Raw genomic sequence first — 26,209 nt, 5'->3', positions numbered from 1 at the left:
TACTTAGAGGTTGGCACGGCTACACAGAACTTGTCCTCTCCTGTGCAGAGGGACGGAGCGGGGTATCTCCTACTCCTCAGCTGTAAGACACGCTCAGGTGCTTAGACTCTGTTTACGGACTATCCATATGTAATGACGTAGCTCCTTTGGAGAATAGCACAGATGATATGCAATTGCCCGTGTATAACCGCAGAGTTATCTTGACTGTAAAGATGTGCCTATTGTGACTCATATTGTTTTGTATTCACAAATAAAAAATAAACAGAATTAACAAAAAAAAAAAAAAATTGTGAGAATCCCAGCAAGGAAAACTCAGCCTTCCACCTTCTCCCAAAGTTTTGTAAATTGAGTACCATGACTGGGCAATTTTACATATGATATTTACATTGATTAAAACTGCAGAAGAGCGATACATACCAATTTAAAAATGAGTTATCATTATATATTGTCTAGTTTACTGATAATGTTACAGTTTGGAGTAGTTTATTTTGGGCAAGTGAACAAATTAATTCCAAGCCTTGAAGCTTCAGTCATGGGAAGAACATTAAAAAAACGTTTAATTAAAAAAATAATTGAAAAAAATCTTCTGATTGTTATTTGGTTATTTTCTTCCAAACAGGATTGCACCAAGGAATGACAAGGTGTGCTCCAACCCTGATGAGCCAGAGGGAGAGGAGGAGAGTATTGAAGATGAAAGGAGTCGTGTCAAGGAGATAATTGCAGGCCAAAGAACTAATGAGGTAGGGTCTAAAAAACTGAATAATTAATAGGGGATGGAAACAACACTAACTTGCAGCAAAAAGAGTTTACTTGTTTTTCTCTTCAGTTGTTTTAGAGTGGTTTGGTAGTGATCCAGGGGTTCAACAACAACAGATACTCCACTACCATACTGTCACCTGGGCCCATAAACTCACAATGCGTAAAACTGCTTGGGTCAAGTTTATACATTTCTACAGTGTTCAAGATTAGTTATTTAAACTCCTAACTAACCGTTCACTGATCAAAAAGTTCTTTCCTCTGGTCAATGGACCATTAGTTGAACTAGTTGATGGTGAAAATGACATCATCTAACTATACTTTTATTTAATTGTAAATAACCACAGACTCAGGAAAGTTTTAAATCTTTATCTAAATTAAATGCATGTAAACCATCTCAAATACACAGTGCAGATACCATCATTCTTAGGAGAGAAAATTCAATTAATTTATCAAACAAATACTTTGGAATCATGCAATGATCAGTTACTCAGAAAGGGAGAGGACAGCAAGCAAAGAACATCTGCAAACAACGTAAAAAAATATTTACCAAGAATGGTGTGAAAACCAACTGCCTGGCCAAAGGGCTGGAAAGGGTCCCCTGGGATCGATCAGGCAACAAAGGATAGAAAGTTCTGCATTCGGTTTCTTCATCTGCATCTCACAGCATCTCTCCTAGCAACAGCACTTGCGGCAGCAACAGCATCCCAAATTGCACTACCTAACTAACTAAGGCTTTCTCAATTATACCTTTCGTTCTGCATGTTCCACCCAATAATGTTTCAACATTGTAACAATACTAAATCTGATTGGTCAGGCAGGGGAGAAGATCATCACACCATGCTTACATTTATAAATTCAGTTAATACATTGTTCACAAACCCTTCCCCTTAATTTTTATTCATAAGTTTATTTCCCAACCGCATTCACATTTCACCTGCAACATTTTTTAAAAATCTAACATGTAGGTCCATTCCGTTAAATTTTTCACTGTCCGTTCTCAGACCGGGACACTTCGCAACCTTGTCCTTCTTTCAACCTCTGTGTCATAATTCCAGGTTAACGTACAGTGCCCTGGTGCCATTCTCACATGTCTCAGCTTACTTCAGTTATACACAAGAGACCCATAAAGTCGGAAAGACAGATGTTACTTCACAAAATAAATGGTTTCCCAGTATTCCACCCATCTCTACTCTATTCCCCTTTACTTAATGATACTTTCCCTGCATTAGCATTAGTAGAATAGCATGTTTTCCTTTTAAGCAACCAGATGCCATGCACATGAGTCTTCAAAACTTAATTTTAGTGCCTTCTGCTCTTGCACAAGAGTTTGCCACCAAGCATTAGCTCGTCATACTGCTTAGATGCAGTTGACTCATGTTCAGTTAAGATTTCCCAGTTTAAAGCAGTTTAGTCCTTTGTTCATGTTATTATCGTTAGCAAACACATAATCAAGCTTCACTAACCTGCATATTTGTGGTCCGCATTCGTTTTACACAAAACAATTGTAGTGACTTTCTGAGTAAGTTGAAGGAGCGGATTGCTTCTGAGCAAGTCTCTTTTCTACGAGTCCTTGCTGCATCAATGTATAGACTCCGCCCTCTTTTGGCAATAAAATATCAAGCGCAAGTCAATTTTGTAAAACCATAGTCCTAATCGCAACCACGTCTGTATAGAATCGCCCAGGAGTATCAGTTGATAGACAATCAACTACTGTTGACATTTTACAAACTCTATGTGTTTTCAGAATGACTCCCACTGAAGGCATCAATGCACCAAATATATCACCTCCTATTTCTGAAAAACTAGCTCTCTTTCTTCGTGTTAGTCCATTAGTGTTTTCATTGCTTCCAGTGATTCTTTTTACATGGTAAATTTTCGGAAATACTATCCCAAAATAGCAGCTTCCATACCACCATGCAGGCAACTTATAGTAAACATTATTCCCACACAAGTAGTAAAGAACAGACAGGAAATACTGGATCAGTTCCCACTTTTAGTCCCCAACCTCCCGAAATTAGGAAGTTTTGTTCACATTCACTGGAACCAATAAATATGCTATTATAATCTGTCTTTAACCTATGGGGCAGGTTTTCCCTTTCTTCACAAAGTGCAGGGACATCGCAGCATGAGCCTTGCAAGTTGCATACATTCCCTCTTCCGTAAACCCATGGCGGTACATGGGTTTTCTGTTCAACAGCATTCTTTTGGAAATCCTGTCTCCTTTCCTCAACTAAAATCAAAAATACTTTCTCATGTAATATACAAGTTAGATTATTCTTGTGTGCCCTGACTATATCTATTGACTTCATTCTTAAGAAAAGTTCACTCATGAACTGTGCGTCTTGACTACCAAGTACTGGATTCATATTCCTTCGAACAGGAAGCTCCGGAAATACTACATCTAGGTTTCAGTAATAATACTGAAGATTTCCTGTTGCATAAAACAGACTTGCTAGAACACTACATGATATGCCATATGTCACAGGTAAGTGGTGATATGTAACTCCTTCTGATACCGACACTGGTAATTTATTACAGACATAACAATCACTAATATCCATTGTATCTACGTATTGGAATAACAACTTTGTGAAAACATTTAAAGACGTGTCATTATCTGATACTGTGTGCTGCTTCTAATTCTACTCTATCTTCTTTCATGGTAGCTGTCTTTTCATTTGTAACTGTATCATTCTTCTTATTTGATATAATCAAATAAGGCACTGCCACTGTTAGAAATACCCATACTGTAATTACTAATAAAATACTACATATGCAAGCTTTACAACATCTTTGTGTGAAACTTCGTTTCAGTTGCTCAGCAACACCATTTTAATCTGAGGGGATATTTAATCCTCTTTCTTTCTTCACTTGAAATTCAAGCTCTTGTTTTTAAGGTGGTCGCAATTTTCTTTCATCACTCTGTGCAGCACCTACTTATTCCGATTCCTCACTTAAATCTAAATTTTCAAATTATTCTAGCATTACATAGGTCTACTCGGGGCCTGGCATTTGGTGTTCAAAATCATAAGATCGGGGCTTCTTTGTATGTTTCTCTCAATTGATTGTTTAGACTGAGGTTGACTAGTAACATCATTCACTTGCTCTGGTGTTTCGTTTGTTTTCATCAGGTAGTATCTCAGTCTTTTCACTCCACCTGGCCAGTTATCACCTTTTCTAACCCTTTTAGTTTGAACTTCCCTTTCACCTTCTTCGTCTGTCTCTAGAGTTATTTTATTTTCAGTATGTCTAGGCACAATCTGTTCTTGTTTTGTGTCACTTTTTACCTGTTCCTGTTCAGGTCTTATTACTGTTGTCTCATCCGCCTGTACCTGTTCTTCTTCTATCTGGTCCTGTTCGGGTCTTACATTTAATTGATCTCCTTCTTCTGCCCGAATGTATTCTTCTCCTCCTAACTGGTCCTGTTCACGTATTACTACAATTTGCTCTTCTGCTGCCTGAACATGTTCTTCTTTTCCTGTCTGTCCCTGCTCAGGTCTTTGGATAGGTATGTTTGTCTTTGCCTGAGTATCTTCTTCTCTCTCAGTCTAGTCCTGCTCAGGGTCTCAAGTAGTTTTGCTTACTTCTTCCTGAGCGTGTTCTTCTACACCTATCTGATCTCTCTACTTTCCAGTCTCTCTAATCTGGTTCTTCTTCTTGTCTGAATAACAACTTTAGGTATGTCAATCACTGGTGTCTAATCCTCCTGACTTGTGCTTGGTTGTTCCTCGTCTCTCACTTCAGAATCTGGCACTCTAGATTCTTCAACTTCACAACCTTCAGCTGTTTCAACTGGTTCAATCAGTTGTTGCTCTTCAGTAGGGTCTAGAATGATTTTAGAATTCTGCCATGTATCCAATCGGGTAAACCTGCACACTTCACTGCTGTAGTAGTGACCAGTATGACTTGTCGTGGTTTATCCCACCTGGGTACTAGGCATGACTTTCTTGTGTGTTTCCTCACTACTACCCGGTCTCCAGGATTCAAATAATGCATCTGTGTTGGCTGCCTGGTAACTGCGTCTTCTCCAACCTGGTGAGAGACAGAACACACTAGGTCAGCCAATCCTTTGCAATAGTCTAATACCAGATCATCAGTTATATTCATCAATTTATGTCCAGGAATAAATGCTTGTCTCATTGTCTTTCCTATGAGTATCTCATGTGGACTCAATCTTGTTTTTCTGTCAGGAATACTTCGGGGTCCCATCAACACAAGAGGCAATGCATCTGGCCATTTCAGTGATGTTGATGCACACACTTTACTTAACCTTGACTTGAGTGTGCTATTTAGTTGCTCAACCACTCCAGAAGCCTCTGGATGGTATGCACAGTGCAGTTTCCCTTCAATATTGAATTCTTCACAGATTAATCTAATTATTTCATTATTAAAATGAGGGGCTCTTTCTGATTTCAAAGTAACTGGGAAACCAAAACGAGGAATCAACTCCCTTAACAGCAATTTAGCAACTGTGAGACTGTCATTTCTCCTAGTGGAGTATGCCTCCACCCATTGTGAGAACAAACACACTATGACAAGGACGTACTTCATTCTGTTGCTTGGAGGCATCTCTATGAAGTCAAGCTGCACTCTTGTTATTCGTCCTTCTGCCTTTCTAATTTTCCCCGAACTGACCACTGTCTTCCTGGCTGGATTTAGCTGCTGACAAATTAAACATCTCTAGCAAAGACTCTCTGCGACTACCCTGAACTTTGGATTGTACCAATTCTGTCTGAATAGCCTAATCATTACGTCCCTACCAACATGTGTGTCCCCATAATACATTCTTGTCTTATGAGAGAGTAAGCATTCTGGCATAATTGGTCTGCCATCGGTGTATGCCCATACATCATCTTCTGTCCAACCTGATTTTAGCCATATCACTTTTTCATTTGCCTCAACTTCATCCTGCAGCTATCTAACCTCATCCCATGTTTCTAGAGCTGAGAAAAACATAAGTTGGCAGCTGATTTCACTTGTTTCAATCTTTCTGTTAAGTGCCATAATATTTTGTGAACAATACTGAGCAATCTGGTCAGCATATCTGTTACCTGCTGCCACATAGTCATTTACTGACTGGTGTGCAGCACACTTGACTACTATTATTTCTTTTGGCAATTGTATTGCTTCCAATAATTCTTTCACATTTTTGCCATTTTGTATAGACATCCTGAAGAAGTCAGAAATCTCCTCTGCATCCAGAGCTAGCCAAAGTCGTGCACAACCCCAAAACCATATTGACTATCTGTAAATATGGTTATTCTCCAAATTTTCCCGATTTTGCAAGCCTTTGTTAAGGCCACCAAATTGGCTACTTGTGCAGACTTCACTCCTGGTAAACAGGATGCTTCAATGAACTCTGATATTTTACATACAGCATAAGCTGCACTAAATCCTCCTGCTTCTGTTGGCATGCACAAGCCATCTACAAAGTGCTCATGATCGGGTTCTTTTAAAGGAGCTTCTTTGATATCGGGGGGGGTTTAGTACACATTTCAGTCACATCCAGACAATCATGATTCACTTTATCTTTCACTTCTTCACAACATGTGTCTGGTAATAATGTGGCAGCGTTCATTATTGTACATCCTATTACTGTCACATTCTCTGCTCTCAGAATCACTCTTTCATACTTAGTCATCCGACTAGGGGTAATGTGCTGTGTTCGAGTTCCTGTCAAAAGGATCTCAACTGAATGTGGAACGTAAACCTTAACTGGATGTTCCTTCGCAATCGACCTTCACTCTCACAACAGAACAGTGCACATTTTTTCGTATAATCAGGAATGCCCAAGGCGGGGAAACCCTAATAATCCACTGCCTACGGTACCCAACCACTCCGAGAAACATTCTCATCTCCTTTTGTGTCTGGGCAATTTCATTTGCTTGATTATTTGTATTCTATCTGGGGTTACTTTTCTAACTCCTCTTTCTATTGTGTGCCCTAAATATCTAACTTCTTGTTTACAAAACTTTAATTTCTTTGGAGACACCATGTTTCCTCCTTCGGCCCAATGGTTCAGTAATGCAATTGTGTCAGTGACGCAATCTTCTTGTGATTTTGATGTCACCAATAGGTCATCAATGTACTGAACCAGAACTAAATTTCTGGGCATGACCAATGTTTCTAGACACTTTTTCAGGATTTGATTAAAAATTGAGGGACTCTCTGTATACCCTTAAGGAACTCGACACCATGCCAAGACATGATTTGCGAACTTAAAGGCAAACAAATACCGGCTATCTGGGTGTAAAGGAATAGAGAAAAAGTCTGGCATAAATTAATTACGGTAAACCAGCCTGCATTCAAGGAAATCTGATAAAGGATCAGAGCTGGATTTGGCACTACTGGACAACAAGGCACTACAATTTTATTGATTTTCCTCAAATCCTGCACTATCCTGTATTTTTCGCTAGGCTTTATAAGTGCCATTATTGGCGAATTTCAAGGACTACTCACTATTTCTTTTAAAATGCCTTGCTTAATCATTCAATCAATTTCTGGAACAACTCCTGCCTTCACTTCTGGACTCATTTTGTACGGTCGGGTGTTTAGATAAACGGCGCCTTCTTTCTCTGTCACTTTCACTGGATCTACATTTGACATCAACTCAATATCCTTTCCTGTACAATCCCAAACTTTCTGAATTCACTGTTATTTTCAACCCTTCTGGTAATTCACTTTCAGTCATCAAGGAATACATCTCATCTACTACAGTGCCTTGCTTAGCAAGCATCATTTTGTATACAACGTCTTCATCAGGGGTTTGGAAAGCAACACCATCCAGTGTGCAATAGATCGTGTAATTAATTTTGCACAGTAGGTCTCGTTCTAACAGATTTACGGGACTAGAATCGCAAACTACAAATTTCCAATGTGTACTTCCATTGGTTTCATGATTGGGGTTCTAATCTGTTAATTCGACACTGCTACAACTAGGAATCATTCTCCCGAGAGGGGTAGGTTTGGGAAGTCTACTGTTCTCACAGTAGACCGTGCAGCACCAGTATCCAATAGAAAAGTGATATCACTACCTTCCACTTATCCATCAATAAAAATGACCTGACTGATCTACCGGCAAGGATGCGACAAGCACACACTCCTCTTCCTTCCCCCTCAGGCACCGTCATTGTACATAGTAAATTTCTCCATCATCATTTAGTAAAAAATTATTGTGTAACCACAGAATTATTCTTACCAATTCCTCCTGGAAATCTGTCATCCGTACCGTGTTTTTGAAGGGTCACAAAGTTTGGCATAGGAGCTGTTGGCACCAGATACTGTGGAGTATCTACCTGCTGCGGCTTATTCATAACCACTTCATTCTGCGTCTGTGGATTTAAATTTTGATTTGGCCCATTATTATTCTGAATATTCTTAAACTTGTTCCTCCAATGTCTAAGCTTTCCACACGCATGACAAGGAAACTTCTTCTTCGCTTCCTCTCTAGTCACTCTACCTCTTACTATAGCACCATTCATCCTGATTCTGCTCTTTCACCTGGCTATTAGTCTTGGCATTTAATTTATTTTCCTGCTATCCTGCCAATTTCAGCCTTGTCCACATCATTTTCTCTTTTAACTTTCTATGTCTTGCCTCAATATAGTTTCCGTAATATTTGGAATATTTTAGAATGTTGTTGATCATTTTCCCTTGCCGGCACACCATGTGCTGCTGAATCATTGACTAATCTCTGGTTTCAAACCATACACAGACCAATACATAAAATGTCCTATTCTTTATCACCAATATTCTCAAAACCACTATACTGCATATACACTTGTAATAATCGTTCACACTATGCATGTACAGACTCATTTGGCCCTTGAGTTGTCCTATCTATCTTTACCCAATCCGTTTCTTTAGGAGGGATTTTCCCTTTCAGAAAAGTAATTACTTGGTGATATTTCTTGATCACCTCCTCTGCTGGTTCTCCTGTCTTCGAGTCTCTAGCATACTCTTCACTTGGCCAATCAACTGTGATCTTACACTCTGTCCATAAATCAGCAGGTACTACAATATCAAACAAACCATCCAGATCCTTCAACAGAACCATTTATTTATTTATTTATTTTTGAGATTTATACAGCGCGTACAATTGCCCGTAGGCGTCTCGGCGCTAGAAACTTTGAATGTATTCCCGAGGTTAGGCCGGTAACTATTCTTGATCAAACAGCCAGGTCTTTATCTTTCTGCGGAAATGCATCAGGGATGGGCTGTCTTTGATGGAAGCTGGCAGGGAGTTCCATAACCTGGGAGCTGCCACAATTAAGCGTCTATCGCCCCAGTTAACTGTTTTTGTTCGTGGTATTTGAAGGATTTTAAGGTTGTTAGATCGGAGCGATCTTATGGAGGACTGGTATCTGAGATGGGATTTCAGGAAATGTGGACCACAGTTGTGCAGTGCTTTATAGAGTATGCACAGCGCTTTAAACTTGATCCTGTTTCGAATCTTAAGCCAATGCAGGTCTCTTATAGTCTCAGAGATTGGTGTGAACTTTGGGATTCCAGACAAGAGGCGGGCTGCAGCATTCTGGATGGTCTGCATTTTGTTGGTCACTCTTGCTTGGGCGTTGATGAATAAGCTTTTACAATAGTCAAGAGATGACAGCACGAGGGCGCTTACCAGTGTCTTACCTGCTGAGGTTGGTAGAAACTGCATGATTTTCTTAATCAGCCTAAGTTTGTGATGGGCTGTTGCTGCTATTTTATTTGAGTGAGCCATGAAATTTAATTTATCGTCAAAAATCACCCCCAGATTTCTTACGGTGATGGCTGGTGTAGGTGGTGTTCCGTGCGTAGGGGGCCACCATGTATTTGACCATCCGGGGGAGAGATGTCCAAATATGACAACCTCCGTTTTTTCAGCATTTAACTTTAGGCAGTTAGAGGCCATCCACTCACCGATCGCCCGCATGCCCTCTTGGAAGTTTTCAGCTACCTTGTCTCCATTCCCGTTGATGGCCAACACAAGCTGGGTGTCATCCGCGTACGAGGTAAGGCTCATCCCATAGGCCTTGATGACAGAGGCCAGGTCCGACACGTAGATATTGAATAGTGTCAGACTAAGGGATGAGCCTTGGGGAACCCCACACGGTAGTGCGATTGGAAGGGCCCCAGTGTGACCACCTGTGATCTACCGGCCAAGAAGGAGGAAAGCAGATTTCTAGCCATGTGGCGGATGCCCAGGTTTTCGGCACGGTCGACCAGGATCTTGTGGTCGACCGTGTCGAAGGCCGCCGACAGATCAAGCAGTACGAGTATTGCTGTACCTCTCTGGTCCCGGATCACTCTTATGTCCTCTGTAGCTATTATTAAGGCAGTTTCGGTTCCGTGGAACTTGCGGAAACCAAATTGGGTGTTGTGCAGTAGTTGATGTTTTTCTATGAACTCTGAGAGTTGTGAGTTCATAGCCTTTTCCACTACCTTGGCTAAAAAGGGGAGACTGGCTATGGGGTGGTAGTTTTTTGGTTGGTCTTTGTCCAGATTAGCTTTCTTAAGTAGGGGTTTGACCAAGGTGTTTTTAAGGGAGTCTGGGTATATCCTAGTTCTGAACATTGTGTTGCAGATTGATACAATGTCAGGGGAGAGATAGTCCATGATCGGACGAATTACTTTTAGAGGGCAAAGATCTACTGCTGAGCCTGATTTGATTGTGGCCGTTATTTCCTTGATTTGTGTTTCTCCAAGGTCTAAGAACTGAGAAAGTTCGATATTGTTAGTCCCGTTGTTAGATGTGGGGGGGCTGATTACTGTTTTTGTGGAAAATGCTTGATATATATCAATCACCTTTGTGAAAAAGAAATCAGCCAGAGAATCACAAAAGACTTGGGATTGTGGAGGATTCAGGTCCGGTGCGTTTCCTGCTAAAACCTTAGTTATCTCAAAAAGTTTTTTACTTGAGTTTTTAGCAGAATTGATTTGTTCAGTGAAATAGGATTTTTTTGTCTCAACTATAAGGGCTTTGTATTGTCCGAGTGCTTCCTTATAGCTGGTCTTGCTTTCAGCGCTGTAGGATCTGCGCCAATGTCTCTCCCTGTTTCCACAGAATTGCCTCTTAATACGGAGCTCCTCTGTAAACCATGGGGCTGATGGCGTTGCTCTATTTCTAGAGAATTTTTTTTTTAGTTGGGGCTAAGGAGTGGGTGGCAGTACCTATCCACTCCTAAAATTGTCGTGTGGCCAAGTTTCGATCAAATGTTGAGTCAGGACGAGTTTTTTCAAGTAGGCTCGTTAGCTCAGCGGGATCGATGTCCTTAGAAACTTTAATGGTTTGTGGTTTTGGTACAGAGTGGGGTCTGAGTCTATTTAATGTGACTGATATTTTTATTAAAATGGCGAAGTGGTCGGTCCATGGCATTGGTAAGGTATCTAATATATTAACGCCTTGCATATTAGTAAAAATGCCATCTAGCGTGTGACCGGCTATATGGGTGGGGGTGGTTACCAGTTGCCGAAGACTCATGGTGTGCATGTCTGATATCAAGGAATGGGTATCTTTGTCAGCTGCATTCTCAAGATGGAAGTTCAAGTCTCCCAATAATGTAAATGAGTCTTCCAGCGCTGGAGCTTCTAGTATTGCACCCAGATTTGCTAGAAAGTTGGTGCGAGAGCCTGGTGGTCGATATAGGAAGATGCCTTTAAAATGAAACGATGGGGTAAGTTTAAGATCGAAAAGAAGGGCTTTGCAGGAGGTGGAGTGGATGTGAGATATTCTGACCGTTATGTGGTCGCGGGCGATGGTGGCTAGTCTTCCTCCGCGCTGCCCCACTCTATCTAGGCGATAGGCGTTATAGGCTGGGGGGGGTCGCAACTGCTATGTCAGGATCGGATGCTCCATCCGTCCATGTCTCCGTGAGAAAGAGACAATCAAGGTTGTTGTTGATAATAAGATCGTGTATTTCTTGCCGGTGCTTGACAAGGGATCGTGCATTGATTAGTGCAGCGGTGATGTCGGAAGACATAGATGCAGTGACAGCATGCGTTTTGATTTTTTCATTCGTTATCTGTAGCTTCACGTTGCAGTGAGGACATGTAAATTTTGTGGTATCTGACCATAAGTGTGGATTATATTGAGCGCAGTCGGTGTTAGGCGTGCGCAGTGCCATCAATGTGGATTTGGGGTAGATGTGGGGAGCCTGTCGCGGAGATTGATCAGAGGTTCTGGCCCTTGGCCCGGTCTCGGCACGGACGAGCACAGACGAGCTTGCCTTATGCGTGCCTTCGGCGCGCATTCGTCGCGCCCGCTGCGCTCGTCCGCTGCGCTTCCCGAACATGCACATATTTGTAGGGAGGGAGCAATGCAAGAGGCGTGGCCTCGAAGTGGGCGTGTCCCAGTAAGGGCGAGGGGAATGAAGTTGGCGGGAAAACTGCGATTTTGCCCTTACCAGTGCTCGTTTTTCAGCAGGAAAGGGTGCCTGCACACTGCAGTGATGTGACAGGGAAGGTGAGTGATTTTAAAAGCAAAGTGAAATTTTACAGTTTTAAAACAAAGTTATGCTCAGTTTTCCTTGCTACTCCCGGCTGTGCCTCAGGAGGGTTCAAAAGTTATCTAAAGCGCTAGTAGTCAGTGCGTCTTTTATAACTTTAAAGAGGGGGGGGCGTGGCCTCAAAGTGGGCGTGTCCCAGTCAGGGAGAGGGGAATGAAGTTGGCGGGAACACAGTGATTTTGCCCTTACCAGTGCTCATTTTTCAGCAGGAAAGGGTGCCTGCACACTGCAGTGATGTGACAGGGAAGGTGAGTTATTTTAAAAGCAAAGTGAAATTTTACAGTTTTAAAACAAAGGTATGCTCAGTTTTCCTTGCTACTCCGACTGTGCCTCAGGAGGGTTCAACAGTTATCTAAAGCGCTAGTAGTCAGTGCGTCTTTTGTAACTTTGAAGAGGGGGGGCGTGGCCTCAAAGTGGGCGTGTCCCAGTCAGGGAGAGGGGAATGAAGTTGGCGGGAAAACGGCGATTTTGCCCTTACCAGTGCTCGTTTTTCAGCAGGAAAGGGTGTCTGCACACTGCAGTGATGTGATAGGGAAGGTGAGTGATTTTAAAAGCAAAGTGAAATTTTACAGTTTTAAAACAAAGTTATGCTCAGTTTTCCTTGCTACTCCCGGCTGTGCCTCAGGAGGGTTCAAAAGGTATCTAAAGCGCTAGTAGTCAGTGCGTCTTTTATAACTTTGAAGAGGGGGGCGTAGCCTCAAAGTGGGCGTGTCCCAGTCAGGGAGAGGGGAATGAAGTTGGCGGGAACACAGTGATTTTGCCCTTACCAGTGCTCATTTTTCAGCAGGAAAGGGTGCCTGCACACTGCAGTGAAGTGACAGGGAAGGTGAGTGATTTTAAAAGCAAAGTGAAATTTTACAGTTTTAAAACAAAGGTATGCTCAGTTTTCCTTGCTACTCCGACTGTGCCTCAGGAGGGTTCAACAGTTATCTAAAGCGCTAGTAGTCAGTGCGTCTTTTGTAACTTTGAAGAGGGGGGGGCGTGGCCTCAAAGTGGGCGTGTCCCAGTCAGGGAGAGGGGAATGAAGTTGGCGGGAAAACGGCGATTTTGCCCTTACCAGTGCTCGTTTTTCAGCAGGAAAGGGTGTCTGCACACTGAAGTGATGTGATAGGGAAGGTGAGTGATTTTAAAAGCAAAGTGAAATTTTACAGTTTTAAAACAAAGTTATGCTCAGTTTTCCTTGCTACTCCCGGCTGTGCCTCAGGAGGGTTCAAAAGTTATCTAAAGCGCTAGTAGTCAGTGCGTCTTTTATAACTTTGAAGAGGGGGGCGTAGCCTCAAAGTGGGCGTGTCCCAGTCAGGGAGAGGGGAATGAAGTTGGCGGGAAAACGGCGATTTTGCCCTTACCAGTGCTCGTTTTTCAGCAGGAAAGGGTGCCTGCACACTGCAGTGATGTGACAGGGAAGGTGAGTGATTTTAAGAGCAAAGTGAAATTTTACAGTTTTAAAACAAAGTTATGCTCAGTTTTCCTTGCTACTCCCGGCTGTGCCTCGGTAGGGTTCAAAAGTTATCTAAAGCGCTAGTAGTCAGTGCGTCTTTTATAACTTTGAAGAGGGGGGGGGCGTGGCCTCAAAGTGGGCGTGTCCCAGTCAGGGAGAGGGGAATGAAGTTGGCGGGAACACAGTGATTTTGCCCTTACCAGTGCTCGTTTTTCAGCAGGAAAGGGTGCCTGCACACTGCAGTGATGTGACAGGGAAGGTGAGTGATTTTAAGAGCAAAGTGAAATTTTACAGTTTTAAAACAAAGTTATGCTCAGTTTTCCTTGCTACTCCCGGCTGTGCCTCGGTAGGGTTCAAAAGTTATCTAAAGCGCTAGTAGTCAGTGCGTCTTTTATAACTTTGAAGAGGGGGGGGCGTGGCCTCAAAGTGGGCGTGTCCCAGTCAGGAAGAGGGGAATGAAGTTGGCGGGAAAACGGCGATTTTGCCCTTACCAGTGCTCGTTTTTCAGCAGGAAAGGGTGCCTGCACACTGCAGTGATGTGACAGGGAAGGTGAGTGATTTTAAAAGCAAAGTGAAATTTTACAGTTTTAAAACAAAGTTATGCTCAGTTTTCCTTGCTACTCCCGGCTGTGCCTCAGGAGGGTTCAAAAGTTATCTAAAGCGCTAGTAGTCAGTGCGTCTTTTATAACTTTAAAGAGGGGGGGCGTGGCCTCAAAGTGGGCGTGTCCCAGTCAGGGAGAGGGGAATGAAGTTGGCGGGAACACAGTGATTTTGCCCTTACCAGTGCTCATTTTTCAGCAGGAAAGGGTGCCTGCACACTGCAGTGATGTGACAGGGAAGGTGAGTGATTTTAAAAGCAAAGTGAAATTTTACAGTTTTAAAACAAAGGTATGCTCAGTTTTCCTTGCTACTCCGACTGTGCCTCAGGAGGGTTCAACAGTTATCTAAAGCGCTAGTAGTCAGTGCGTCTTTTGTAACTTTGAAGAGGGGGGGCGTGGCCTCAAAGTGGGCGTGTCCCAGTCAGGGAGAGGGGAATGAAGTTGGCGGGAAAACGGCGATTTTGCCCTTACCAGTGCTCGTTTTTCAGCAGGAAAGGGTGTCTGCACACTGCAGTGATGTGATAGGGAAGGTGAGTGATTTTAAAAGCAAAGTGAAATTTTACAGTTTTAAAACAAAGTTATGCTCAGTTTTCCTTGCTACTCCCGGCTGTGCCTCAGGAGGGTTCAAAAGTTATCTAAAGCGCTAGTAGTCAGTGCGTCTTTTATAACTTTGAAGAGGGGGGCGTAGCCTCAAAGTGGGCGTGTCCCAGTCAGGGAGAGGGGAATGAAGTTGGCGGGAAAACGGCGATTTTGCCCTTACCAGTGCTCGTTTTTCAGCAGGAAAGGGTGCCTGCACACTGCAGTGATGTGACAGGGAAGGTGAGTGATTTTAAGAGCAAAGTGAAATTTTACAGTTTTAAAACAAAGTTATGCTCAGTTTTCCTTGCTACTCCCGGCTGTGCCTCGGTAGGGTTCAAAAGTTATCTAAAGCGCTAGTAGTCAGTGCGTCTTTGATAACTTTGAAGAGGGGGGGCGTGGCCTCAAAGTGGGCGTGTCCCAGTCAGGAAGAGGGGAATGAAGTTGGCGGGAAAACGGCGATTTTGCCCTTACCAGTGCTCGTTTTTCAGCAGGAAAGGGTGCCTGCACACTGCAGTGATGTGACAGGGAAGGTGAGTGATTTTAAAAGCAAAGTGAAATTTTACAGTTTTAAAACAAAGTTATGCTCAGTTTTCCTTGCTACTCCCGGCTGTGCCTCAGGAGGGTTCAAAAGTTATCTAAAGCGCTAGTAGTCAGTGCGTCTTTTATAACTTTGAAGAGGGGGGGGCGTGGCCTCAAAGTGGGCGTGTCCCAGTCAGGGAGAGGGGAATGAAGTTGGCGGGAAAACAGTGATTTTGCCCTTACCAGTGCTCATTTTTCAGCAGGAAAGGGTGCCTGCACACTGCAGTGATGTGACAGGGAAGGTGAGTGATTTTAAGAGCAAAGTGAAATTTTACAGTTTTAAAACAAAGTTATGCTCAGTTTTCCTTGCTACTCCCGGCTGTGCCTCGGTAGGGTTCAAAAGTTATCTAAAGCGCTAGTAGTCAGTGCGTCTTTGATAACTTTGAAGAGGGGGGGCGTGGCCTCAAAGTGGGCGTGTCCCAGTCAGGAAGAGGGGAATGAAGTTGGCGGGAAAACGGCGATTTTGCCCTTACCAGTGCTCGTTTTTCAGCAGGAAAGGGTGCCTGCACACTGCAGTGATGTGACAGGGAAGGTGAGTGATTTTAAAAGCAAAGTGAAATTTTACAGTTTTAAAACAAAGTTATGCTCAGTTTTCCTTGCTACTCCCGGCTGTGCCTCAGGAGGGTTCAAAAGTTATCTAAAGCGCTAGTAGTCAGTGCGTCTTTTATAACTTTAAAGAGGGGGGCGTGGCCTCAAAGTGGGCGTGTCCCAGTCAGGGAGAGGGGAATGAAGTTGGCGGGAAAACAGCGATTTTGCCCTTACCAGTGCTCGTTTTTCAGCAGGAAAGGGTGTCTGCACACTGCAGTGATGTGATAGGGAAGGTGAGTGATTTTAAAAGCAAAGTGAAATTTTACAGTTTTAAAACAAAGTTATGCTCAGTTTTCCTTGCTACTCCCGGCTGTGCCTCAGGAGGGTTCAAAAGTTATCTAAAGCGCTAGTAGTCAGTGCGTCTTTTATAACTTTGAAGAGGGGGCGTGGCCTCAAAGTGGGCGTGTCCCAGTCAGGAAGAGGGGAATGAAGTTGGCGGGAAAACGGCGATTTTGCCCTTACCAGTGCTCGTTTTTCAGCAGGAAAGGGTGCCTGCACACTGCAGTGATATGACAGGGAAGGTGAGTGATTTTAAGAGCAAAGTGAAATTTTACAGTTTTAAAACAAAGTTATGCTCAGTTTTCCTTGCTACTCCCGGCTGTGCCTCGGTAGGGTTCAAAAGTTATCTAAAGCGCTAGTAGTCAGTCCGTCTTTTATAACTTTGAAGAGGGGGGGCGTGACCTCAAAGTGGGCGTGTCCCAGTCAGGGAGAGGGGAATGAAGTTGGCGGGAACACAGTGATTTTGCCCTTACCAGTACTCGTTTTTCAGCAGGAAAGGGTGCCTGCACACTGCAGTGATGTGACAGGGAAGGTGAGTGATTTTAAGAGCAAAGTGAAATTTTACAGTTTTAAAACAAAGTTATGCTCAGTTTTCCTTGCTACTCCTGGCTGTGCCTCGGTAGGGTTCAAAAGTTATCTAAAGCGCTAGTAGTCAGTGCGTCTTTTATAACTTTGAAGAGGGGGGGGCGTGGCCTCAAAGTGGGCGTGTCCCAGTCAGGAAGAGGGGAATGAAGTTGGCGGGAAAACGGCGATTTTGCCCTTACCAGTGCTCGTTTTTCAGCAGGAAAGGGTGCCTGCACACTGCAGTGATGTGACAGGGAAGGTGAGTGATTTTAAGAGCAAAGTGAAATTTTACAGTTTTAAAACAAAGTTATTCTCAGTTTTCCTTGCTACTCCCGGCTGTGCCTCGGTAGGGTTCAAAAGTTATCTAAAGCGCTAGTAGTCAGTGCGTCTTTTATAACTTTGAAGAGGGGGGCGTGGCCTCAAAGTGGGCGTGTCCCAGTCAGGGAGAGGGGAATGAAGTTGGCGGGAACACAGTGATTTTGCCCTTACCAGTGCTCGTTTTTCAGCAGGAAAGGGTGCCTGCACACTGCAGTGATGTGACAGGGAAGGTGAGTGATTTTAAGAGCAAAGTGAAATTTTACAGTTTTAAAACAAAGTTATGCTCAGTTTTCCTTGCTACTCCCGGCTGTGACTCGGTAGGGTTTAAAAGTTATCTAAAGCGCTAGTAGTCAGTGCGTCTTTTATAACTTTGAAGAGGGGGGGGGCGTGGCCTCAAAGTGGGCGTGTCCCAGTCAGGGAGAGGGGAATGAAGTTGGCGGGAAAACGGTGATTTTGCCCTTACCAGTGCTCGTTTTTCAGCAGGAAAGGGTGCCTGCACACTGCAGTGATGTGACAGGGAAGGTGAGTGATTTTAAGAGCAAAGTGAAATTTTACAGTTTTAAAACAAAGTTATGCTCAGTTTTCCTTGCTACTCCCGGCTGTGCCTCGGTAGGGTTCAAAAGTTATCTAAAGCGCTAGTAGTCAGTGCGTCTTTTATAACTTTGAAGAGGGGGGGGCGTGGCCTCAAAGTGGGCGTGTCCCAGTCAGGGAGAGGGGAATGAAGTTGGCGGGAAAACGGTGATTTTGCCCTTACCAGTGCTCGTTTTTCAGCAGGAAAGGGTGCCTGCACACTGCAGTGATGTGACAGGGAAGGTGAGTGATTTTAAAAGCAAAGTGAAATTTTACAGTTTTAAAACAAACCATTGAAACTTTAACAAATATTTTAACTTGTTTATACCATTCAACAGGTTTCTCTCTCAACCTAGGAAAATCATTTGTAAATGACAAAATATCCCGTCCTTGCAGATACAATGTATCCACAGTGGAGACGCACACATCGAGCAAGGAATGCAGCTACACTCAGGGCCGGTCTCCAGCAACATTCAGAGCCCTCCTTCCTCCTCTTGCTTTCCCCTACAAGCAATCCTCTCACAGGTACGGGAGCGTAGGAACAGCCAGCTCACTTGTCAGAGCTGGTGGCCGCCATCTTGCCTCCCTAACACTGGCTATAATCCTTCAGATACCATAGCTCCTCTCCATTGCTTCATCTAACTTTCACGGGACTCATGCAAATATCTGGGGAAAAATCCTCTATATTTCCTACCTCTGCATTTCTCTCATTCAAATGACTTAATCTCCCACTCTTCCAAAGCCTTATGCTGATTTAAGCTAGGTCTCGGTTCAAAATCATTCATCCTCATTCTCACATTCTGAAGAATTCTCCCATTAAACTTACCATGCTCTGGAAAAGCTAAAACTCCATGACCTCTTATATATTCCATCCAATTCTCTAAATATACACAAGTATGATATCCTTTTTCCATCATTATATATGAAGCAGGTGTTTTGGTGGCAAAATAGGAATTCCCTCTCTAGTCAATACAGGCTTATCTTTCTTAAAGAAATTCTTAATTTTCTTTATTAGTGAAATGTTTCGCTTTTCTCTATACATTCTTGATGAACGATATATGAAAGAATATTCTGCAAACCCTTGAACTCTACTATCAGTGAGTTTCACACCAATAGTCAAATCAGAATCCAACATACAATTTTTTCTTAGCCAATGCTAACCAGGTTTCTATCTAACAACCAATCAAAGCTCAGACTAGCGCTGTTTGTTTAACCTATACTAGCGCAGCTTCCATCTAACAACCAACCAGACTCAGGCTCACGCTTGTGGTCTGACCAATGTCAGCGCGGCCTTTTGTGGCGTAAGTTTTACTCCTTGCTCCTGACTCCTCCTTTACCATCTGCTTCTGGTTCACACCTGCTGTTTCAACCAATCTAGCATGGTTCTCTGTGATGTTAGCACACCTCCGGTAACTGGCCTTCCCTTCTCAAGGTAATACGAAAACGTATTTCTTTACTTTTCTTGAAAATCCGATAGTATCAACTTAAAAAGATTCACTACTTTGCCTGTTCCACCAAAACAAAGGATTGGTTTGTGACTTATTCTAGAGTCTCAGAGTTGCTCTTCTTCCACTGCGAGTAAAAGCCCTCTGTTTTATCTTCATTCAAGCTTGGAATAACCTACTACTTCTTCAGTTTTACCCCTACTGAGAAATAAGACCAAAGTTTCACCAGTGAACTCTTTGCTGTCTCTCACACTCAACTTTATACAAAATAGTCCCTAATTTAATACTGCCAGCCCTGCAGAGCTTCTCAGTATTATTCCAACAGATGAGTAACCTCACTGCAGTGTGGCTTCTGTCACCAACCACTATTCCTTTCCCCGGGATTTCCAGGTATCTTCTGTACCTGTACTTCTGAGACTACAAAAAAAGTGACACTGACTCACTTTACATGAAGAGTTAAAACATGAAATCAATAATCAATATTTATCACCTAACTAGTCAACAATAACCATAGCTCTGCTACCAGAAAACAGATCCAGAAACAGTTCAACAACAACAGATACTCCACTACCATATACTCACCTGGGACCATAAGCTCAATGTTTAAAACCACTTGGGGTCAAGTTTATACATTTCTACAGTGTTCAATGTTATTTATTTAAACTCCTAACTAACCTTTAACTGATCAAAAAGTTCTTTCCTCTCGTCAATGGACCATTAGTTGAACAAGTTGATAGTGAAAATGTCTTAAGCTAACAATACTTTTATTTAATTGTAAAATACCTCTGACTCTGGAAAGTTTTACATCTTTATCTAAATTAAATGCATGTGAACCATCTCAAATACACAGTGCAGTCACCATCATTCTAAGGAGAGAATAATTCAATTAATTCATCAAACAAATACTTTGGACTCATGCAATGATCAGTTTCTCAGAAAGGGAGAGGACAGAAAGAAAAGAACATCTGCAAGCAATGTGAAAATATATTTACCAAGAATGGTGTGAAAACCAACCCCCTGGCCACAGGGCTGGTAAGGGTCCCCAGGCATATATCAGGCAACAAAGGCTTCAGGACTGGAATCAGGACAGGATAGATGACCTCTCACACCCCCGTCACACCGCTCTCTGACACTCCCTTTCTCCCAGAGATTCTTCTGCGATCTTCTAAAACAATTAAATTAGGATAGAAGGTTCTACATTTATTTTCTTCATCAGCATCTCACAGCATCTCTCCCAGCAACAGCACCTCCCGCAGCAACAGCATCCTAAATTGCGCTAACTAACTAACTGAGGCTATCTCAATTATACCTTTCGTTCTGCATGTTCCACCCATTAATGTTTCAATATCGTAAACATACTAAATCTGATTGGTCAAGCAAGGGGAGAAGATCATTACACCATGCGTACATGTTAATAAATTCAGTTAATCCATTGTTCACAAACACTTCCCCTTAATTTTTATTCATAAGTTTATTTCCCAACTGCATTCACATTTCATCTGCAACATTTGTTAAAAATCTAACATATAGGTCCATTCCGTTGAACTTTTCACCGTCCGTTCTCAGGCTGGGACACTTCGCGTCCTTGTCCTTCTTTCAATCTCTGTGTCATCATTCCAGTGCCCATGCACCATTGTCTCATGACTCAGCTTACTTCAATTCAAAATCTTTATTTTGGTTTCTTTAGACCATAAAAGATACATAAAACACATTTACTTCCGAGGACAAATAGGAGTAGTGCAATAGAAACTTACATGTAGTTATACACAAGAAATGTAATAGAAGGTGGTTTGTGATTTTATGTTGCCCATTTGTTAAAAACATAAATACAGATGTAAATATGTTAAAAAGGCATCCTAGGTTAAAAAGAGGATATTTCAGGTATTTAAATCATATTTCAAATCCCATTTGATTGTGTTCATATGCAATAAAAATAGAACAAATAACAACATTTCTAGGATTGCATTTTTACTATAAAATTCCCTGATTAACTCATAATACTGTATTTTGGGCGAGAAGCAGACCAGGACAAGATAGGGTGTTCTTTCAACAGAGTACCGTTTATTGGGACAATATGTAAACAAGGAGTGTTCTTCCCAGAGACTTCGAGGGAGTCTATACTTAGTCCTTTGGTACAAAGGATTATGGGAGTTGTAGTCCGGTTCCATCCAGGATTTCTCAGGATGCCTTCATGGTTTGTGGTAGTCCCTCCCGTCACTAGACTCGGTGATGTTCCGCAGGGTGTTGCGCCGGACCACAGGTGAAGAAAGAAAACAAAGAAAAGAAATGTCAGGAAGGGGTTTCTCCTTCCTCTCTCTTTCGTGGGTATGCGGGGGGGGAGTGTGGGGGAAGTCACCACCCTCACCAGTGTATCAGCACTCTTGCGGTAATTAGCGGGCTTTAGGTTTGCTCACCCGTACCGCCCCCAGCCTTCCCCTCAACCCGGGGCCCTCCCGGAGTCAGCCCAAGACGCCCCCGTACCTTGTTGAACAACGACCCTTCTCCTGGGCCATGGCGGGCTTCAGCGCTTTGCCAGCTAGGGTCTGGCTGCCCTCCTCTTCGCTCGTCCGTTCTCTCATCCCACGGTGCAGACTCTTCGGTGATGGCTGGTTCCGGGTTCTTCTGCGACGCGTTGTTCCACGGCAGCATTTCAAAGGTAGTCGCCAGCGCCTGCTCCTCCCAAGCGGGTCCTAACGAACGGCTGTCTTCTTCGGCGTCTTCCTTTTTCAGCACGCCCAAACCACGTGACCCCGTCAGCTGACCGGCCCAGGCATGTGAATTAAAGGGGCCGTACTCCCCGGGGTCGTTCTGTGAACATTTAATAGAAGAACAGTGAGGGGAAAAGTGCCCCGATTGTGCATCCATAGAGTCCAAATCCTCACACACCCCTACCCTAGTTTGTTCACATTCGGGAAACAAAGGAAGGCGGGAAAGAAAGTCAGCATTTCCATTGTCAGTTCCCTTCAAATGGACCACCTCAAAGGAAAAGGGTTGGAGGGACAGGAACTATCTCAATATTCGTGGATTGTTTACCTTGTTGCAGCTCATCCACTGTAAGGGAGCATGATCGGTGTAAAGAAGGAAATGGGCCCCCTCCAGATAATATCTTAGTTTCTCAATTGCCCATTTAATAGCCAAGCATTCTTTCGCTATTATAGGATACTTCGGCTCCCGGGAAAAGAGTTTTCTGCTGATGGAAAGGATTGGGTGTTCAACACCATCAGATGACAACTGGGATAAAACTGCCCCTAACCCATGTTCAGAAGCGTCTGTGTGTAGCAATAAAGCTTTTGAAAAATCAGGAGACCACAAAATGGGGGCAGAGGTTATGGCCTTTTTCAGATTCACAAAGGCTGTTGTGGCGCTCAAGCTGGGGTGTTGGAGTTCTTTATTCTTAACGTTTTTCTGCAGTAGGTCGGTTAGGGGAGCAGCCAGTTCAGAATATTGTGGGATAAATCACCAGTAATAACCCAGGAGTCCCAGGAATGCCCTAACCTCTTTCTTGGTTGACAGAAAAGGGGCCTCTACTATTGACTTTACTTTCTCAGACTGTGGTTCGATAACACTATTTCTCAAAAGGAACCCGAGATATTTCACTTTCCTGAAGCCTGCTCTGGATTTTTTTGCATTAATATGCAATCCTGCTGCTTGAAGGGACGTAAGAACCTGGGTACAATGTTCTAAATGGGTTTTCCAGTCAGGACTGAATATAACGATGTCATCAAGGTATGCGGAGGAGTACTCCTGATGTTGCTGCAATACCTTGTTCATGAGATGTTGGAACGTGGCGGGTGCCCCGTGCAATCCAAAGGGTAAGCCAGTAAACTTGTACAGGCCTGTAGGTGTAACAAAGGCAGTCTTTTCCTGGTCTTCTGGTTTGAGGGGCACCTGCCAATAGCCTTTTGTGAGGTCAAGGGTTGTAATGTATTGGGCCTCCCCAGGTTTCTCTATTAACTCATAAACTCTAGGTTTGGGATAAGAGGCACACTTTGAAATAGAATTTACCGCGCGGAAGTCAATGCAAAAGCGAACAGAGCCATCCGGCTTTGGTACGAGCGCAATTGGAGAGGACCAGTTGCTTTTGGATGGCTTTATGACAATCAGGTCTAGCATGTTCTTAACCTCTTCTTCGACGGCTTGTCTCCTGGCGGCTGGGATGCGAAGGGATTTCTATTTTACAATTTTTTCTACTTGTGTTTCTATGGCATGCTCAGCTAACTGGGTTTTTCCTGGTAGGTTGGAAAAAAGATGGGAAAAGGGGATCAGGGTCTCCTGAAGGGTTCCACCCGGGTCCTTCGTCAAATCAGGATTGACAACCAGCTCCTTCAGGGTGGTTTCGTTCTGGGATGGTTTGCTTATGTGATATACATTTTGAGGGGGGGGGGGCTAGCCACTTTTTGAGCAGATTTATGTGGTACAGTTGGGTCTTCGTAGGTTTGAACTGTATCTTGTAAGATGTTAAACCTAATTTCTCTGTGACTTTATATGGGCCTTCCCACCCTGACCGTGTTTTCCCTAGGTTAGAAGGTAGGAGGACCAGTACCCAATCTCCTACATTGAGGTGGCGCCAATTTTTTCCCTTGTTAAATAGCGTTTGTTGTTGTCTTTGGGCTTTCTCTAGATTGGAATCAGCAAACTCCCTTAGTTTATGAAGTCGGGAGTGGAGGTTTTTTGCATACTCAAGAACATTTTTAGTAACCTCTTCCTTCTCTTGTTCCCATACCTCCTTAGTGATCTCCAAAAGGCTCCGAGGTTCCCTTCCATATAGGAGTTGGAATGGGGAGCACCCTAGACTGGCTTGATCCTGGCCCCGGATTACATACAAAGCTAGAAGAAGTAGCAGATCCCATTCTTTACCCTCAACGGTTAGAAGCTTCTTCAGTGTCAACTTCAAAGTGGCGTTGTAACGCTCACAGAGTCCATCCGTCTGGGGATGATATACAGATGTTTTAATGTGGGAAATATCCAAAGACTTACACATTTTTACCCATTAGCTTAGAGACAAAGGGAGTACCTTGATCGGTCAGTATTTCCCGAGGGAGACTGCCCCGAGAGAAGAGCTCTAGGAGTTTCTCAGAAATGTTGCGAGTTGTGGGAGTGCGTAAAGGGAAGGCCTCCGGATATCTCGTGGAATAGTCAACCACAACCAAAGCATAGATATGACCCTTATTGGTACGTGGCAATGGACCAATGAGATCCATACCGATCCTTTCGAACGGGTTACCCACAATCGGCAATGGTTATAACGGAACTGCTGGTGGCCTGTACAGGTTATTTTTTTGGCAAATCTCCCACTCTTGGCAGAAACGAGTGACTTGCGAAAATATGCCAGGCCAATAAAAATGTCACAATAACATCTGCATTGTCTTTTGAGCCCCTCTGTGCCCCGCGAGCAGATGCGAATGAGCAAAAAAAAGAACCTGTTCTCGAAAGGCTTGTGGCACCAACAGCTGGGGTTCATCCCCTTGCTTCCCTATGCGATATAACAATTTGTTTTTTGTTTGGAAAGAAGGGTAACTACTGGGTGTTTGTTGCATTTGAGCCCATGCTGATTGTAAAGTGGGATTATTTTTCTGTGCATACTTGAAGCTACGATCTATGACCCATGGAGCTTGGGTTAGAAGAGTGGGTACGGATGGGGAAGGGATGTTCTGCAATTTGTTTTTTAGCATTTTAAGGAATGAGGGGTTGTCTTGCCCAATTATCATCTGGCAGACTAGGAACAACCCCGAGCCGGATACCTATAGTCTGACCTTGGGGAAGAGTGACAGGGACTTGTATGACTGGATAGACCTTAACACACCTAATTGGTACAGAGTCGTTGACCTTATCAGGGAGAGGTAACACAATGGACTGGAGAATGACTGACTGTTTGTATCCTGAGTCTAGCAACGCCCTCACTTGTACCCCCTTTCCTCGGACACTTACGTGGAAACTGGGTCCTAGTTCCCCAGAATATAGAATGGAACGGGGAATACATCCAATGTCCATCGGCTCCTCAGGTGGTTTCTTCCTGGGACAATATCGTGCTATATGACCCCACTCTCCACATTCGAAGCACTGTGGACTACGTGGGGGAGGTGGTCCTAAACGGGGTGTTCTTGGCTTTACTAATTCCAGCCGGGCCTTTATGGGTTTCTTTTCAGGTTTTACTGGGCCTCCCATTGGTTTTGTGGATTTATCAGAGTCCCATGGTAAGGCCCTGGGTTGTGCCCTATAGAACGTAGTGGCCATTTCTACTGCCTTTTCAGGACTTAGGTGTTTGTGTTGCTTCAGCCATCTTTGAATGGGGTATGGCAGGGCCTCTAAGAACTGCTCTAAATAAATCATATCCATGATCTCATCCTTTGTTTGTGAACTGGGTCTTAGCCACTTATCCGCTGCTGCTTTAAGCTTAAAATATAGAGTTTTGGGGTTATCAGATGTGGTGCCGCGTTCTTTCCTGAACCGAACCCTATATGCCTCCGCATCCATGCCCATATGATCCAATATTAGGTCCTTTATTTCTGCATACGGAGTATTGCCATTAGGATTAGCCACCTGGTAGGCGGCTTGTGCTTCTCCAGTAAGAAGGGGCTCTAAGAAGAAAGCCCATTTAGCCTCAGGCCACCCAGATGCCCTTGCTGCCCTTTCGAAGTTAAGAAGGAAGGCATCCGGGTCCTCTCCTGTCACATACTTCTGGAGAGATACGTTTGGCCCAGTTCCTGCCCTTATTTGTAGTTGTGTGGTTAACTCTCGCCTGTCGTCAGCTACTTTCTGCATTTGGTCTGCATGGTTAGCCAGACCATCTCTCCTAAGCTCCCGGTCTGCTTGGGCAGAGGTCATCTGTTTTTCTGCTGCCCATTCTAGCTTTTCTTGCCCACGGATTAGTTGCAGGATTAAGTTTTCCATTGTGAGGCGAACCAAGATCCCACTTCTGACACTGTAACGTGGGCGAGAAGCAGACCAGGACAAGATAGGGTGTTCTTTCAACAGAGTACCGTTTATTGGGACAATATGTAA

General features: G+C 43.6%; 1 protein-coding gene and 1 pseudogene across 2 annotated transcripts in view; one reads left to right on the top strand and one right to left on the bottom strand.

Annotated features, from left to right (window-relative positions):
- Positions 1–26,209, top strand: part of LOC147702338 (ATP-binding cassette sub-family A member 9-like) — a 1,822,583-nt gene that overhangs the window by 1,392,433 nt on the left and 403,941 nt on the right. For both annotated transcript variants that reach the window (XM_086930970.1, XM_086930969.1), the window contains one exon: positions 620–740. In XM_086930970.1, the coding sequence (XP_086787096.1) occupies positions 620–740 (121 nt within the window). The remainder of the gene's footprint in view (positions 1–619; positions 741–26,209) is intronic.
- LOC147702339 (uncharacterized) lies at positions 24,553–26,098 on the bottom strand (annotated as a pseudogene).

Source organism: Lissotriton vulgaris, chromosome 7 (assembly GCF_964263255.1).
Source record: "Lissotriton vulgaris chromosome 7, aLisVul1.2, whole genome shotgun sequence".
NCBI classification, from domain to species: domain Eukaryota; kingdom Metazoa; phylum Chordata; class Amphibia; order Caudata; family Salamandridae; genus Lissotriton; species Lissotriton vulgaris.
This window is presented reverse-complemented; position numbering and strand designations above follow the sequence as displayed.